Source organism: Hordeum vulgare, chromosome 3H, assembly GCF_904849725.1.
Source record: "Hordeum vulgare subsp. vulgare chromosome 3H, MorexV3_pseudomolecules_assembly, whole genome shotgun sequence".
Classification (NCBI taxonomy): Eukaryota; Viridiplantae; Streptophyta; class Magnoliopsida; order Poales; family Poaceae; genus Hordeum; species Hordeum vulgare.
This window is the reverse complement of record NC_058520.1, coordinates 595,448,993-595,467,892: the sequence shown is the minus strand read 5'-3', so window position 1 is coordinate 595,467,892 and position 18,900 is coordinate 595,448,993. Positions and strand designations below refer to the sequence as shown.

The window sequence follows — 18,900 nt, the reverse complement described above, 5'->3', positions numbered from 1 at the left end:
GATGCACAACACATATGATGCATGGACAAGCTGAATGCAAACAAGTCACGGCAAGACAATTCACACAATCAAACACTACACATTAAGTGAAGTTCAATATGCAACGAGTTGCATATTGACGAAACTCCACGTTTATTTATTTAGTTCTATCCCGATTAGGTACACGGCAATATTAAATATAATTAAACATGGCAAGAGGTGAAGAGTAATTAAACTATCTATCTAGGCATTTTAAATGAGGTCGGAAATGACATATAGCATCTCCGAGACGACCTCATATGTTAATTTACAATTCTGTCCAGATCTGTACTAATGCTTTTAATTAGTTGTTAAACAGCAAAACAAATAGGTTCACGTGATTCTACGCGTCAAGGCAAGCAATCTACACATAAAGAACATCTCCAACGGAGCTACGGTTCAAAAGATACAAGCACCGCAAGATATGATGGCTTGAATGCAATATGTATGCAACGATGGTCACGAGCACTTCAAAACATACAACCAGCAAGAGAAAATGAAACTACGCGAGATTCTAAGCAAGTTTCATGTAGGATACGATCAAATCGGAGCTACGGTTCAACAACTACGAGCAAAACAAGAAATCAATACAATCTGCCAAAATCAGCCACATAGCATTTTCTACACCCCACAACTACGTGCTACACAACTCCGATAAACTCAAGCAAGGCATGACACTAAAGAGGGTAAAAAGCACTACTACGAACAACTAACAACAACTAGCATGGCAGCAAGGAACACTAGGGAAAGAAGTCACAAAATGGCATCTCACACACTATTTCAGACTTACTGAAAAATTACACCTCATGAAAGTGCAGTTTTCGATCTGAAGCCATATTGACAGCAGCAAAACCATAAGCTACAGGACTCCAAATGGCATGAAAATTTACAGCATGCTAGAGAAACACAAGGGGTACAACTAACTCCATTGGACCAACCTCAAAAGAGCTACATATCACAAGATGCAAGCTAGAAAAGACAGCAACAAAATAATAGCAGATTCCAGACTTAGAAATATTTCAGCTCGTCCAAATCAGCACTATTTCTAGCAATTTGAGAGCAATCAAACCACACCTAAACATGCATTTCTATTGCAACAAAAAATACCAGGGGCTAAACAAAACATCTAAGAAGAACTCCCTAGTTGACAACTCCGTCAAATGAAGAACGGATTAAATCCTACAAATTAAACAAAAGGACATCACGGCAAAATATCTTACGAACTAACTTGCTCAAAAGCTAAAACTAATTGCACAGAAAAATCCAATGAATTTTTCTACCCCGGAAACATATAAAATATGTGGGGTTTGCAACACCAAATAAAACCACCCATTAATGCGGGAAAATAACCTAAATACGGGAAAATAAACTAGAGGCAATTCCCTACACGCAAAAATACAAATGACCGCTCTAAAATGCATGGGAAAATGGTCCCTAAAACATGGGCATTTCTAATACGGCACTCGAGCAATCCGGACTTGCACGAAAATTAAATACGGGACGTAACAATATACACATCACGTTATTCTAGGCATACGGCACGCTAAATGATGTCAAACAAGTATACAAGTTGCGCCAACGTATTCTACACGAGAAACTACACGAAATACATATATTACTCGCTTCGTTCCGACTTACGGATAGTAATCTACGGGCGTTTTAATACCTAGCATAACCCCGAAAATATTAAATCGCAGATAATTAGAAAAACCGAATCGGGCAGAATCTACACAGGGCTTTGAGCGCAAGATAATTAAATAGCGCTACGGGCGGGGATTAGCGGAGGCGCTCACCATGGGCTTCTTGGGCCGGCCTGGAGAGGAGGCGCTGGAGGGGGGTCGGTTGCTGGGCCGGGAGCTTGGGGCGCGAGGCGGAGTGGGTCGGCGGCTCGTCGGGCAGGAGGCCCACTCGACCAGGCGAGCGCTGCATTCCCCCGGGCCCGGTCGTTCTCCTCGAACCAGAGGAGGAGGCGGCACTGGTTCTCCCGTGAACCGAGAGAAGGAGGCGGTGCTGCCTGGCTGCGAGGGAAGGGGAGCCGGGGGGGCCGGCCAGATCTGGATGGATCCGGGCACGGGAGCCCCAACCCCGACGGCGGCTGCGAGCCTCGGCTCAGGACAGCGCAGATCAGCCCGGCACCTGCACGGGAGAGAGAAAGAGGTGAGAAGCAAGAGAACCGCGGAAAGAGGAGGAGTAGAGGAGCAGGGCGAGGCGGCCTGAGGAATCTCCGGCGAGCGGCTGCTGCTGCTGCGATGGGGAACTCGGGGCAGGAGGGGCACACAAGCACGGGCACAGGAGGCGCTGCCATGGACGGGAGGATCTGCGGGCATGGGAAATCCCTTGTGGTCGCCCGGACATTGTCCACTTGGGTGGACATTGTCTGGTAGGTGGGATTTGGGTCTATTCTGAGCCATTAGATGCAAATCCAATGGCCAGATTTGGTCAGAGGGTTTGGACTGCGGGATTTAGAGGGTTAGGCCTAGCCGGTGGGTTTTTTTGAGGGGGGTGGCTGCAAAAATGACTAGGGGAAACCCTAGTGAAGTGAGAGGGTTCTCTCTAGGGGGTGCTACTTATATAGGATTGGTCTCTCGAGGGGGATCCTCGACCGTCCGATCGCGATCCGATGACCACGAACGGAGGAAGTGGCTAGGTGGCACTGATGGGCTGTGTAGATGGGCTAAGTAGGGATGAGAGGGGAAACGGGCGGCGCGGCGACGAATTTTTAAAACACCGACAAACGTCCGACGGTAGACCGAATACGGTGCCGCTACGGGCGATCGTTCGGGTACCAGACGGTCTCCGATCGCGACGAAATTCGACAGGCGGCCTAGCTATAATAAAATAACACCGCACGTCAAATCTCAACCCGATCAGAGAAAGTATTATACACGCTTTAAAACAGGGTTACGACGATGCCGCGGGCGCGTGCGAATGCGGTCAGGCTCGGAACGAACAACAACGTGAACCGGCAACTAACAACGGATGCAAGTTTGAAAACTGGCGGCAACGGAGATGCCGATGCAATGCAGATGATGCGAATGATGCAATGATGATGCGACAAAATAAAACAGACACAAGACGAAAACGGAAAGGAAAGGGAATCTTCTGGAACGTCGGCATCGGGCTGTAAAACTGCCCCACCGAATCACGCGCCTCCCCTATCCACCTCGGCTGCCGTGCCCGATTCGTCTGCCACCTCCTCTGCTCCTTCCTCGGAGTCATCACCAGATTCGCCGGCCACTACCGCCCAACAACCAGAGGGCCCCACAGAATCAGCCTCGCCTTCCGCTCTAGCCACACCCCATACGCCACATCTACCGGCACACGCCATTCCAGTACATCCACCCCACAATGCACACCGAATGTCCACACGTGCCAAGGCTGGTTATCTCATGCCCAAACATTTGTTTCTCACGGTTGCTTCCTCCACCGCCATCTCACCCATTCCACCCACCTACAAGTCCGCTCTCAAAGACCCCCATTGGCGACAAGCTATGCTCGATGAATATAATGCCCTAATGGATAACTTTACATGGTCTTTGGTGCCTAAGCATGCAGGTGTGAATGTCGTCACGGGTAAATGGATCTTTCATCACAAGTTCCACAATGACGGCTCCCTGGCGCGCTACAAGGCAAGATGGGTTGTTCGTGGCTTCACTCAAAGAGAAGGCGTGGACTACGGCGAAACCTTTAGTCCGGTGGTCAAGCCATCTACCATTCGTGTGGTTCTAAGCATTGCCACTTCCCACTCATGGCCAATTCACCAACTGGACGCCAAGAACGCTTTTCTCCACGGCGACCTCCACGAGACAGTTTACTGCTCTCAACCCTCCGGCTTCGTTGATCAAGCGCGCCCCGACCATGTATGTCTTCTCCGCAAGTCGCTCTATGGTCTCAAGTAAGCTCCACGCACATGGTTTCTCAGGTTCCAAGCCTTCCTCCTCTCCTTGGGATCCCACGCATCCAAATGCGATTCTTCTCTCTTCATTATGCATCACGGCACCTCTGTTGCTTACTTGCTAGTCTATGTCGACGACATCATCCTTACAGCCAGCTCTTCCGCAACACTCTCCTCCGTCATCGCCTCCCTCAAAGCCGAGTTCTCCATGACGGATCTTGGTTCTCTCCATCACTTCTTGGGAGTGAATGTCACCACCAATACATCCGGTCTCTTCCTATGTCAACAGCAATACACACTAGAGATCCTTGATCGTGCGAACATGCTCAACTATAAGCGGGTCTCCACGTCCATCGACACTAGCTCCAAGACCTCTTCCCATGACGGCCACCTTCTCTCTAATCCCACCAAATACCGAAGCTTGGCCGGCGCCCTACAGTACCTAACTCTCACACGACCTGATATCGTCTATGTTGTTCAACAAGTCTGCTTGTTCATGCACGCCCCTCGTGACACACACATGCAACTCGTGAAACGCATTCTACGATATCTCCAGGGCACATCACACTATGGTCTTCAGCTGTACCAGTCGCCCTCTCGTGAGCTAATTCTTATACGGACGCCGATTGGGCAGGTTGTCCAGATACTCGCAAGTCCACCTCGGGCTTCTGTGTTTTCTTGGGATCGAGCCTCATTTCCTGGTCCTCCAAACGCCAGCCAACCATATCCCGATCCAGTGTCGAAGCTGAGTATCGTGGCGTGGCAAATTGTGTGGCGGAATCGTGCTGGCTACGTCAACTTCTCCATGAGCTTCGTCTGCCGCCAACACGCGCAACCGTGGTGTATTGTGATAACATCAGTGCCTCCTACCTTGCTTCAAATCTAGTACAACATCAACGAACCAAGCACATTGAGATCGATCTACACTTCGCACGTGATCGTGTGGCACTTGGCGAAGTCCGCATTCTCCACGTACCATCGAGTTCTCAATTTGCTGATGTATTTACAAAGGGTTTACCATCACAAGTGTTCACAAATTTTCGGTACAGCCTGAACATCCTTCCAAACGGTGTTCAGGCTGCGGGGGGTGTTAGATTACTTGAGCACTTGTATTATCTCCTTGTAAGTAGGATCAGGGGAAGACCACGTTGGCCACTAGCCACTTGTATAGGACGTGGCTCTCCCCTCATATATATCTCTTGTAACCCTTTGTAACACTTGTCAAGGAATCAATCTATTCAACTGTCATGACTCATGACCACTACAGTTATCTGTGCCTAAAGAAGAGTACTTTGGGGTGCCCCCTTTTCACGCTTATGGCAATTCCCTCATGACCACTATAGTTATCTGTGCCCAAAGGAGAGTACTTTGGGGTGCCCCCTTTTCACGCTTATGGCAATTCCCTCATGACCACTACAGTTATCTGTGCCCAAAGGAGAGTACTTTGGGGTGCCCCTTTTCACGCTTATGGCAATTCCTATATCGTCCATTGTAATACTTTTTGCTACTTGGCGCACATGCCCTGTCATTCTGAGCTCGGCCTATTTTTTTTTCTTCATTCTAACGTTCGAAAAACTGTTTGGCTCCGGCACATAACATCACAGTGCCGTTAACCACTGCGCCAACATGGAGACCGTGTATGGGTTTTCTATCCGGTTTTGGCAGTCTTTTCTAAGTTTTTTTTTTCTTTACTTAATTCTTTTCTTAAGATTCATGAACTTTTTCAGTTTCTATGAACCTTTTCTGAAAATCCATGAGCTATTTCAAAATTGATGATTTGTTTTTCAAATTAGTGGTTTTTAAATTATAAATTGATGACCTTTATAAAATTCCATGATTTTTCCTGAAAAGACGGTAAACTTCTATAAAAAATAGTGATTTTTCTTCAAAATTGATGATTTTTGGAAACAATCTTTTTTTGCAAATTGACGAACTTTTATGAAATTAGTGAAACCTTTTTACGAGAATTGATGAACTTCTTCCAAACACATGAACCGTTTTCAATTTTGTGCTCCTTTCAAATTGTTGAACTTTTTTTCCAAATCATTAACTTTTCCGTATTTCATGAACTTTTTCGATTTTTTTTATTTCAAATCTGTGAACTAAAATTTATTCAAAACATTTTCCCGATTTTTTTAATTTTATTTTTCTCATACATTTTTAGTTTGTCTTAATATTTGTAGTTGACCGGTCAACTGGTCAACCATAGGTTCGAAGTGTATGTGATGCCCTCTGTTGAGCAGAACGAGCAATCACGTCGCACGAGATGGGGCGCCCATATATGCAGCCATGTGGGCACATGAACCTCTAACTGATGCAGAAGGCGCCAATTAAGAGGTTCGCTCGCGTAAAGCCGACCATCAGATAGACCATCCCCGCTCATAGGAGGCCACATGCTCATTATTATTACTAGCTGCTGGCATGCCTATCTTTGACTGATGGATGTAAAGGTTTAATGTACATCTCTGAAAATACAATATAGAATTCTTCCTGGGAATTTCCATTTTATTGTTGATGCTTTGTACAGATGCCATGATCACATGTTTATTTAATCTAGGTGTATGGACCGGGTCCAAAGTATAACCATCATATTTCTAGGATAAAGACTAAAGATGCACGTTGATTTTCTTTAGCCATATTTCAGTAGCATGTATATCCAGGTTATATGTCGTGATAGCTATGTTTCACTAGCATGTATGCCCAGGTTATACGAGAAGAACAACGATTCAGGAGTATATGAATGTAGCTGCTTGCTACTTATCATCATGTTAACTCTGGCCAAATCTTCTTTTTAGCAATATACTCCCTCCGTCTTAAAAAGTTAGTATAAAGTTGAGGCACTTATTTTGGGACAGAGGAGTACTCCCTTCGTAGACAATACAATTAGATCACTAAAGTACTGATCTAAATGGTCTGATAGGGATAGTTATCTAAACGATCTTATATTCGTTCATGGAGGGAATACTAAGGAAACTACATACGACATGATGACGTTGGAGTTTCTCGTCGAGGTTCCGCATGGGTGGATGTTGCCAAGATGGGCATATAATAACGGCACGGGCACATGGTGGCAGACTCATGGTGAGACGGCGGGGTTCCAGCAAGACGATGGCCTCATACAACGTCCGAGATTGGTGGAAGGTCGAGACAATGGCTTACTCTCAGTTGGGATTGCACGTACTGCTTGAGTTCTACTCGGTTACATTGCATACATACATACATACTCATGGTGAGGCATACTGCTTGAGTTCTACTCGGTTGCATTGCATACATACATACATACTCATGGTGAGGCATACTGCTTGAGTTCTACTCGGTTGCATTGCATACATACATACATACTCTTGGTGAGGCATACTGCTTGAGTTCTACTCGGTTGCATTGCATACATACATACATACTCATGGTGAGGCATACTGCTTGAGTTCTACTCGGTTGCATTGCATACATACATACATACTCATGGTGAGGCATACTGCTTGAGTTCTACTCGGTTGCATTGCATACATACATACATACTCATGGTGAGGCATACTGCTTGAGTTCTACTCGGTTGCATTGCATACATACATACATACTCATGGTGAGGCATACTGCTTGAGTTCTACTCGGTTGCATTGCATACATACATACATACTCATGGTGAGGCATACTGCTTGAGTTCTACTCGGTTGCATTGCATATATACATACATACTCATGGTGAGGCATACTGCTTGAGTTCTACTCGGTTGCATTGCATACATACATACATACATACTCATGGTGAGGCATACTGCTTGAGTTCTACTCGGTTGCATTGCATACATACATACATACATACTCATGGTGAGGCATACTGCTTGAGTTCTACTCGGTTGCATTGCATACATACATACATACTCATGGTGAGGCATACTGCTTGAGTTCTACTCGGTTGCATTGCATACATACATACATACTCATGGTGAGGCCTAATATTCACTTTCCTGTGCGAGGTCAAGCACATAGCGCTTTCGCAGGGCCCACTAGTAAATTCGAGTAACGGCTACTACGGTGTGTGCGTATCGATAAGTCATCAGCCAGTTTTTCAGTGGTCACCACTACACCCTGTACTCACATTCACCGACGAATTCAACGCCCGATCTCATTTTGTCTAGCAGTCGTCCGTTCCGATCAAAATGGACATAAATCATGATTCAACACACGTCCGCAAAAAGTCTCCGTCTATTATACACGGTCTAAACACTTCTTTATCAATATTGGCCCGTGTTTACGCTCAACAGAGAAGGCACGGATGAGCAAGACGCACATCCTTGTCCTTTCTTGATCCGTCCGTCGGTGACATAAACTTTCTCATTCTCCGCTTCTTTCTCAAAACCCTCCTGCCCCGCCATGCACTTCCCGCTTCATGGTCGGCGCCCTGCAATCTAAGGTTCTTCGAAGTTCAAATTTAATGAATGTTGAACAGTCTCGTTGTGACTTTTGAAGTTAATGTAATATATTTATCGTTCAAATTATACTGTCCTATGAATTTAAGTTTCAAATGCGGACGCTATTTGTAAATGCCCAGGCCGGTTGGACGCATCGACGATGAACAACCGCAAAGGACACTTGTGTTGGCTTTGTCGATGCAAACAAATAGAATCTGAATAAAACCCACGACCGTTTACAGTGGTGCATAGGAATTGACTTTAAGAGCATCTGGACCCGTTATATCAGTCTCAAGCGTCCGGCACGCCGGCCGATCACTGTTCAATCACAAGAAATTGATACAACCGGGCCCTTCAATTAAATGAGCCTCAAACGCTCGGGCTAACCGGTACCCCTCATATCCAGCCCAAGTATGTCACGGATATGGGGGAGCCCGGACGCGTGTGGACACGCCCGCCATATTGGCCTGACGTCGTGGCCCCACACCGACTTGCCCGAAAACCCGAAGGTCTGATGGGCGCCTCGACCATTGCCGCGATGTGAACGCTATGTGGCGCCGCTCCGGCTTGCCGCCCGAGGCATAGCCGACTTTTTAAGCCAGTCGACGTCGCCCGGTCCTAGCACATCCACGTCCTCCCTCCTTCCGTCGCCACCCGAGCCCATCCGCCTCCTCTCCCTTGCTCTGCGGCCTCGGTATGGTCCGCCGTAGGATAACCACTTATGCTTAGCTCACGTTGGAGCGCTGGATGCAGATCGTTGCAGGTCTCCCTCGGGACTCGCTGGAAACACAGGAGAAGGTGGAAGAGGTGCCGGAGGCCATGATGGAGGACAAACAGGAGGGGAGGATGACCCGGAGATCCATGCCGCGGGCTTGAACTCGCTGGATACATAGATCATCGAAATCTCCGACAAAAAGTACTCCCTCCGTCCTAAAATAAGTGTCTCAACTTTTTACTAGCTCTAGTACAAAGTTGTACTAAGCTTGAGACAGATGGATGAAGTAGATAATTTGTATGTAATAGATAGGTCTATATGTTTACATGTTTTTTATAGATTTGTAAAATCTAATCTAATATGTCCACATCAATAGTTTTTTTTTAGATGTGTCCCATCAGTTTCCGCGGTCGTTTTCGGACCCGTACACGGACGATTGAGGGATCACTTTTGTAAATTCCGGAATTCAGCTACCGTATAGTAATCCGGCCTGCACAATCAACACCGTTGCCTGGACGGCTGGACACGGCGATTACTCGGTCGGCCGCGCATGTGCCAAAAGCTAGCGTCGGTGCCGGAATTGGCCTAATATTCACTTTCCTGTGAATATTACCGCGTCGGCGGATCCTCAAGTAGAAATATAGAGCGGTGGTCGGCGGATCCTCAAGTGCCTAACCTAATTTCCTCCGTCGCCGCGCCAGATCTCACCGCGACCTCCTTCCTCAAGCCGCCGCGGTCTCTCCCCCCTCGAGCAGCCGTCGCCTCCAGCCATGTCGCCCCCTCGTCGGCACCTATGTTCTTTTCGATTTCGATCTGTGGCAATCCTTGACGCACAGCATCGGCACCGGCGTTGGCTGCGGAAACGTCACACGGCTGCTGCAAGTACGTATTCTCTCCCCGGTTATTTCTGGATTGAGATCCAGTGACATGTCACCGATGAACAGTACCGTAACCTGTGGACTGAGATACAGTGACATGTCACCGATGAACAGCATGTGATCTGGCCTGTTGGTTTTCGGTCCAGCCGCCATGCTACGGCCTGACATGCTGATCTCTGTCTGTTATTTCTTATATCCTAAACAGTTTTAACCATCAATAAGCTTCTGGACTAAATATAAATTAGACACCCTAGATGCATCTCGGCGTAGCAGGGTAGTACTGTACTCTTTTATGTGAATGTGAAGAAAAATATAGTGCTCTAAGAGCCCACGTAAACAATTTTTCAGATTATTAACTCTTCATAGTCGGACTCATTATTTCGGCTTCTGTGCACCACATTTTTACCTTTCTTTGTTCGATTTGAGTAGCTCGAGCAATTTTTTTTACATATTACGCTGCATTATAGATAGTAGTGGATCAAAGGCTTTGTCTACTCAAATAAATATTCATCAAACAGGTATTGATATTTCTCAAGGTGCTGACAATATGAATCCTCAATCTCCTTTTGAGAAACTTCCAGAGGTATGTTTCACTTTGCTGTCAACCAAGTATTCAGGTACAAGTAGTTCTTTATTACAACTGCTCGCACAAAAATACATATTACATTTAGGCATAAGATTTTGGCGATAAGAAAAAAAACCAGACCGGCTTGGCTTGCATGTGCATCGTAAATCCTCCAACGATATTTACATGTACTTGGCTCTATTGATGTACTATCGTCTTCATTCATTACTTTACTAGTCTTTGATTATGCTTATTATTGCAGTCAGCTAGTAGCTATAATCTAATTGATGAACCTTGTTTTTGCAGGACATCTTACATCGTATACATTCTCTCTTACCAGTACAAGACGCTGCTTGTGCTGCTTGTGTGTCTCATGCATTTCTGCATTCCTGGAGATGCTATACCAAACTCACACTCAACGACTCTACGCTTCGGTTGACTCACATAAAATTTGAGGAAAGGAAAATCTATTTCATTGACAGAGTTGACAAAATTCTTAAAAACCATCATGATAAAGGGGTGAAGGTGGAGACACTTAACCTTATTCTTACCCCTTGCACCAATATCAAAGCCTCCTACCTGGACAGGTGGCTCCGAAGAACCGTTAAGTCTGGGTTCAAAGATCTTTACTTGGAGATGCCTTTATCCATGAAGAAAATTTACAATTTCCCGTGTTCAGTCTTGTCTGATGAGGGAGCCGCAAGTTCAATTCAGTTTCTTAAAATTGGGTCGTGCGCTTTTCGTCCCACATCAACACTTGGCTCCATGGGAAGGTTGAAAATTTTAAGTTTGTCTTTTGTCCATATTACCGAGGAAGGATTGCAGCACCTGCTTTCAAAATCTTCTACCTTAGAGGAGCTCAGGATATTCGCATGTAATGGGATAATTTGCTTGAAAATACCTTGTACGATGCATCATCTCAAGATTCTTGATGTTCAATCTTTCAACATGCCGCGGGTTGTAGAGATTGATGCTCCAAACCTCTGCTATTTTAAGTACGACAGTGCTTTGCCTGAAATCTATGTCAGAAATCGTTCTCAACTTAAGCATGTACAGTTATCATCTGCACGCCCATCTGGTGTTCTTTTTTATGCTCGCACTAGTCTTCCATCCATCGCACGGAATGTTGAGAGTCTTATTTTGGTTGGTTGTGGCGAGGTATGTGCATTTCCCATCCTATATAATGATCAAATTATTGGGACCATTCAAATATATAGGGAACAGTATATAAGAGTTGTTTGATGCAAGAACACATGATTAATCTTGGGATTTGTCTTTTTTCAGAATGCCAACACTCCGTTGCTACAATCCAAGCTACCCCACCTCAAGAACTTGGAAATTAGACTCGGAGCAGGCTGCCCCACAAGCTATGACGTCTTTTCTTTGGTTTCTTTTCTTGATGCTTCTCCTGCCTTGGAGTCTTTCACCCTACACGCAAGTCACTATCCATATCTCTCATATGTATCTAATGATATTAACATATTACACTTCAAGATTGATATTTGATGTTAATCCTACATATGTATATGCAGGTAAGCAAGTATGCCATGACACATTATCCTGTTGTTGGAGATGATGACGAATGCCTGAGACGGGAGCTGGACTTCTCGCATAACTGCCTCAGACACGTGACGATCACGGGATTCTGTTCAGCCAAGTGCTTGGTTGAGCTCACCGTCCACATCCTTGAGAGCACACACTCGCTGGAGCGCTTGACGCTGGACACAACCTACGACTACAATCAAGGGCCTCGTACCATTGGCAAATGCACGATCTCAAGTAAGACTGCCCAGTGTTGGCCGATGAGCAAGGTAGTTATTGACGAAGCTCATAGAGCTGTGAAGACTGTTGATAGATACATAGCTGGGAGAGTTCCATTGGCTGTTCAATTTGAGCTCCTGGAGCCCTGTAGTCGATGCCATACCGGCAGCCAGTAGATCATTGTCAGGGTGGTTTATCTTTGCCTAGACTCCCAAGGAATTCCGTCAATATTGCATGTTTAATCTTGGTACCCATAAATAGATCTTCCTTTATGCATCTCATCTATAGCACACACGAAACCATATATTTTTATAATGCAGTTTTTGTATTGAAGGTATATATATTTACATTTCTGCAATCTAGTTTAGCCATATGGTGTATATCTTGACTTGAAGGTGCTGATGTGCTAAACGATGGTATTGCTTGTGGATGTGGGGCGAGCCTCATATGAGGCGGTCAGGTGCACACCCAGGTAGGATGAAGTGCATTTGACTTTGTTTGTTAGGTTTTTGTTCGAAAATGCAGATGTCAGTGAAGAGGTCATTTAATTTTATATTTTTTTGCAGGTAGAGATGGACTTATTATATTGCCATGCATATCATAAGAGAAATTTTAATGGGCCGACCCAAACGGACAGCGATTTCCTCTGCTTTTTGTCCGTTTGGGTCGGCCAGGCGGACACGAACGTTCTCTTTCGTAAATGGGTCGGCTCGTGCGCCCAACGCTGGCTCGACCCATTTTTGCCGATGAAAAAAAAACCATAATGCATAAAATTGCGTCCATGCAGCCCTAGGCGGCAGCTTCGTCGTCGGGGCCGGTGAGGTCGACCAGCGTTGGCGCAGGGCCGGTCCAGGGGAACGTCAAGTTTCAGAGCACAGCTGCCTGCGTCTCCGTCGTCTGCCCCGTCTGCATGGACTGTGATGGTGGCGGTGGCAGTGCAGCAGCACGAGCACGCTCCTCCTCCGCCGCCTTCCGTCGCTCCTCCTCTTCCTTCTTCAGCTCCATGAGCCGCAGGCCTTTGGCGCGCTTCGCCTGCAGGTGCACCGACCTTCAGTGTTTGAGGTAGGCCTGCTCCTGCAGCGGGGTCACGCCCAGCCAGATGGGCGGCGCGCTGACGAACTCCTGGACGACGCCGGTCCACTGGTAGACCTCTCGTGGCAGCTCGGGCTCCGGTGAAGGTGGCACGACGCAGTCGCCGGCGGCCGACAGTGCCATCGCCTCCGCTAGCTGCTGCTGGTACACTGCCTCCTCTTCGGCCATGCGTCTCGCTTCTTCCTCGCTGTCGCGGAGGACACCAGCGAGCGTCGCCTGGTAGGCGGCCTCAGCCTCCTCGTCCTCGTCGCTGATGACATGTGGGGCGGCGGAGGGCCTCCTGGCTGCACTTGGCGCACGTCACGGCGGCGCTGCCCCTCGTGCTTCATCGCGAACCACACCTCCCAGTTAAGGGAGTCGGCCGCGTATGTGAGGTCTCATCGCTGCTCCCTTGTTAGCAGACACCGTCACTTGGTCACCTCCTCCGTATCCACCCGCGTCGACCGCGGCACGGCCGACACCGGAATCCTCTCCGGATCCAGATGCCAGCCGTGCGGCAGCATGACGTCGGGGTAAGGGAGTGCCACGCGGTGCTCCCAGTGTCACCACGTTTGGTGTATCGGGACGCTCACGCGCTAGCGAGGCCGGTGGGAAGACGACGACGAGGAGGTGGCGTGGGGGAAGAGCGGGGCCTTGCCCTTGTTTGGGAAGCCGCCGACCATGGTGGGCTAGGGTTTTGGTCGCTTGGTCGCCGAGGAGGTGGCGAGATGTGGACGGGGCGAGTTCTGAAAGTAGATGGCGGAACCCACCGCACATATGGATTAAAAAAGGCCGGCCGCAGTCGTCGACGCGTAGACCCAACAATGACGGCCGTCATAAATTATGTTGACCTCGGTGGTTGAGGGCGGACACCGAGGGGGCGCGCGCGTCCGCGCCGACGCATTTCAATCTCAAATTTGAACCGAAAATGAATCGGCGCGTTGGATCATCATTTTTGCCCGCGTCGACTCAAACGGATGGCGACGAACGAAATGGGTCGCCTATTGAAGTCGCTCTAAAGGAATTTAAATCAATCAGATGGTTAGAAGCCGAGACATGTGCAGGAAAGATGCACATGAACACAACAGGCAGGCAGGAGATCAGGCGCCGGCTGACATGGGAGTGTGCGGTGCCAGGTAGGCATCTATCCTTTTTCTGTTGCGTTTTTAATCTGAACTAGTATAAATGTCCGTGCGTTGCAACGGACGAAAAAAATCTTAAAACATGCTTCGTTTGATATTACGTGACATTTTTAATATACAATTCTGATAAATATCAGTAATAACTTTACATTGTTGCAAAAAATATGGTAAAACCTGCTCCGTGTGATATTACGTTCCATCTTTAATATACAATTCTGATAAATATCATTAATAACTTTACGCTGTTGCAAAAAATATCGTAAAACTTGCTTCGTGTGATATTACGTGCCATTTTTAATATGCAATTCTGATAAATATCAGTAATAACATTGTTTTGAACACATGTTGTTTTCGAAGATAATTCATAAAATTTTGTGATCCATTTTAGCTGCTTTTTTAAAAAATGTAACAGTTCTTTTACCTCCGGTCTGTTTGGTCAATTGACCGAATAGTTGGCATGTAAATGGTTGTATCAGTAGTGTTTCTCACAGAAATAAAAACCTAGAAGTCCCTATTCAGCGAGAAAGAGGGAGAGATGCGAGAAGATTGAGAGGAAGAAGGAGAAGGGAGAGGGGCGAGGCGGCAGAGCGGCCGGAGGTCCGACGGGGCGTGACGGCGGTGTGGGGTCACCGGCGAGGCGGCCTGCGGGCGTGAGGGGAGATCGGGCAGGATGGCCTGCACGCGGCCGTGCAGTTTTTTTAAATAAAAGTGAAACATTTTCTCTGAATCCACTAAAGTAAGGGGTTGCGGGTTGATTTCAACAAAACAAAGGGGGGTTTTGCGAAATTATCACGACGGACGGCAGAAGCGCTCCGTGCTTTATTATTAGGGGAGATAAGGTACCGTAAAAAAGCTCATTATTATATTCTTCTCGTGTATAAAAACCACAAACGAGTTAGTTCTTGCCATGAATATAGGCCACAATGTAAAAATGATCCAAAAATCTATTGAACGGAAACTAATTTAGATACAACACTCAAAAGAAAATACATTAGGACAATTGTCTCTAAATATCTACTGCTCATGAGACCGTGTTAAGAGACGGTGCATTGGGAGTGGCCTTATAAAGGATGATTCCCATCGTGCTTATTACATCAACCTCGTACCGTGTGTGCTGTCTGCAGGTCCATATCAAGCCATACATAGCAAATAGCTATACAAATGCTGGTAGCAAGTTCATCTGTTCCTTTCTACTAATAAGTTTCTTGTTGACCTTGCAACTCACACGTGCTTGCAGTATATACATACCGGCCCTGAGCCCTCATACACGGGAGATGATGGGATTCACAAGTCCTCACGCAGACTTGGCGAACCCAATCCCGCTCTCGCCAAAGTCGAAAACGGTATGATAGGCGCCCATGAAGACGTCTCCAAGTATCCCGCGATTCCGCAGCACGAAACCTCAATCAGACGGATTGCAAGGAGAAAACAAGCAAGGGATGGTGAAGACTGGAGACTGTTAGGACGCATACCAGAGCGGGCCGCGAGGGGGTGGCACATCGAATGCCATGAACCCACTGATGCCAGCTTCACTACGTACCACAGCACAAAGGAGAAAGATTTAGACGGCATATATGTAGCAAGTAGACTGTGAAGAGTGACTAAGGCACGTAGGTAGCAGTTGGTATAAATAAAACCAACATCAGTTCAGATTGGGCATTGACTATCTTAACCGGAGGTATGACTCGTTATGAAGCCTAAGAATATGATAACACAGAATCAGTGCAAATTTGAACAATGACCCAGGTGTAACTTAGGGGGGCACCTCACCTGCTCTGGCGTCAAGGTGAAAGTCTTGTTTGCTATGGTGAAATCAAGATCAGGCATCTCTGAGATCTGGTGGCAGTCGATGGCTGATTCTCCGTTGGGGCTCAGGAGACGCTCACAGAGCTGCAATTCGCATTGGAATCGGACCATTATCACACTCTTCACCATTGGACAATTAGAAAATACTTGTGATACTGACCTGATTCACATACTGCAAGATGAGCTCTTCCGTTTGGTTTTTACGGAGCTGATTCTGCATCCAGACAACAGTCATCTCACAAGCAGTGCAGAGAAGATCAGAGCCTCGCTTCTCTTTCTTATTAACGACAGATTCGATTTGGTTACTGCATAGTCATTCATGAAAGCAAAACTGTTATGAAAACATTGAGATACACATGTGTGGAAATGGGAAATACGGCTGCATGCGTATATTGTGTTAACCGGATAGAGTGACTACCATCAAATACACACAGACCGATCTGACTGCACACTTTTTGTGGCCTTGTCTGCTCAATGTCAACTTAGTATTAGTATTCTTGTAATTGGTTAGTGAATTCAAGATCGGTGAGAAGATTGTAATAACAATAATCCAATTGCCAAGATAACAGGAGCAACTGACAAACCTGTGCTACAAGCATCTCTAGGATCATCTCTCCATACTCTATCACTACTTCCTTGCATTCTGTACTGATAATCCCCTCAGCCCCAATTGCATGATTGACTTGAACCACTATGGTCTAAGAGCGGTATAAAATACAAATGTACAATGGATATCCCAGTTATATACCATAGTTGTCTAAATGCGCATCTAGCAAATATGGTTCGATCCAAGCAAGAACACATACCATTGGGCCAGCGAGCAGTGAGGTCCCTGAGTCGACAATTGCAGCGCAACCACCGGCACAGAAGCCAGTTGACTCGCCACCAATGAGAAGATCACCCATGTCAAACTGCCAGTAGCCTTTGCGAGTGACCGGAACGTATGTGTGTTTCCCCTTGTAGTGTTTTTTGTCAACACCCCGGAACACAAGTTCACCTCCCGCGGATGCATCAGGGTCACGGTTAAGCCAAAAGGAGAAGATGTCCTTCTCTATCAGCTTCTGCTCTTGCATGCTCTACCTGTTTGTTCATGCAACACAGGAAAGGGTATTCAGCCAACAACATTACTGAGATTATGACATCATGATAATCTGTTCAGAGGTCTGAATATGTACCAAATTGGAGGGGCGCTTCCCACGGAGATCTCAGGAAATCCGAGCCCAAGTATACCATCAAACTTCCCAATGATAAAAGTAGGACTTGCTTCACGGGTTGTCTCGATAAATTTCTGAAAGACAGTAAAAGTACAACATTAGTTTGTACTCCTGCATACAAATATTATACTGAGCTCCTGCGAGCGAGCGGGACGAGCGTCGTCCTCGTGCAGACGCGGGCAAGGACATACAGCGGCGGCGCTGCAGATCGAGCGGGATGGCCCTATGGTGGCGACGACGGTAGGGCCCGGTCGGATCCGGTCGGATCTGGCCGGGGTGGATCCATTTCCGGTGGATTTGGCGTGGACACGGCCAGATCCGACGAGATTGAGGGCCGGCGGCGCCATGGCCCTCCTGGAGGTCCCTGTTCAGCGAGAAAGAGGGAGAGATGCGAGAAGATTGAGAGGAAGAAGGAGAAGGGAGAGGGGCGAGGCGGCAGAGCGGCCGGAGGTCCGACGGGGCGTGGCGGCGGTGTGGGGTCACCGGCGAGGCGGCGCGCGGGCGCAAGGGGAGCTCGGGCAGGATGACCTGCAGGCGGCGGTGCAGGTTTTTTTAATAAAAGTGAAACGTTTTCTCTGAATCCACTAAAATAAGGGGCTGCGGGTTGATTTCAACAAAACAAAGGGATTTTTCTACAAAATTGCCACGACGGACGGCAGAAGCGCTCCGCGCTTTATTATTAGGGGAGATTTTCATTTTTCTTATTTTCATTCAGTGCTTTTTTTTCTTACTTCCAAATATTCTACAAATGCATATTTAAACAATTATTTACATAAATATATTTGAAAACAAAAATTAACCAAACATTTGAAAAATGTCAAATGTACGTACATAATATGTTATCACGTATAAAAATATAACGTATACAAAAATATTTGATTATGTATTAGAAATTATCAAGCATTTGAAAAAACAAGAATTTAAAAAATGTTAATCAAGTATTTCAAATATGTTAAATGTTTAAAAAATCACCATTTATATCTTGAATTTCAAATATGATAAATGTTAAATGTATATAGAAAAAATGTTGATCGTGTCTTAAAAAATGTTAATCTTGTACCTTTGAAATATGAATCAAGCATTTACAAATGTTTAAATGTGTATTAAAAAAATTGACCATCTAATAAAACATGTTAACCTTACATTTCAAAAAATGTCAATCAACTATTTTAGAATTGTAATAAATACATATACAAAAAATATTGAATGTTAGCCCTACAAAAAACGCCATTACCTTCACCTCGGTCTACCTCACCACGTCCGACCAATACGACACACGAGATATACGTGTTGATTGGTGTGGAGGGCTAATCGACTAAGCTTAGCGCACCAGACATCAGGGTGGATGGCGCGCCGGCAGCCCAGCCTAGGAGGTCGATATCTCCCAGTGCATTGACCCCGTTTAGCCATATGGTAGGCAACCA

The 18,900-nt window shown here is 46.4% G+C and overlaps 1 protein-coding gene and 1 pseudogene across 1 annotated transcript; one reads left to right on the top strand and one right to left on the bottom strand.

The window, feature by feature from the left end:
• Positions 1–9,589: 9,589 nt before the first annotated feature.
• Positions 9,590–12,614, top strand: LOC123440929 (F-box/LRR-repeat protein At3g58940-like). Its single transcript, XM_045117467.1, has 3 exons — positions 9,590–10,500; positions 10,789–11,640; positions 11,767–12,614. The coding sequence occupies exons 1-3, from the start codon at positions 10,465–10,467 to the stop codon at positions 11,986–11,988; spliced, it is 1,110 nt and encodes a 369-aa protein (XP_044973402.1). The 5' UTR covers positions 9,590–10,464; the 3' UTR covers positions 11,989–12,614.
• Positions 12,615–15,382: 2,768 nt separating this feature from the next.
• On the bottom strand, positions 15,383–17,982 carry LOC123445480 (annotated as a pseudogene).
• Between the last annotated feature and the right edge of the window lie 918 nt (positions 17,983–18,900).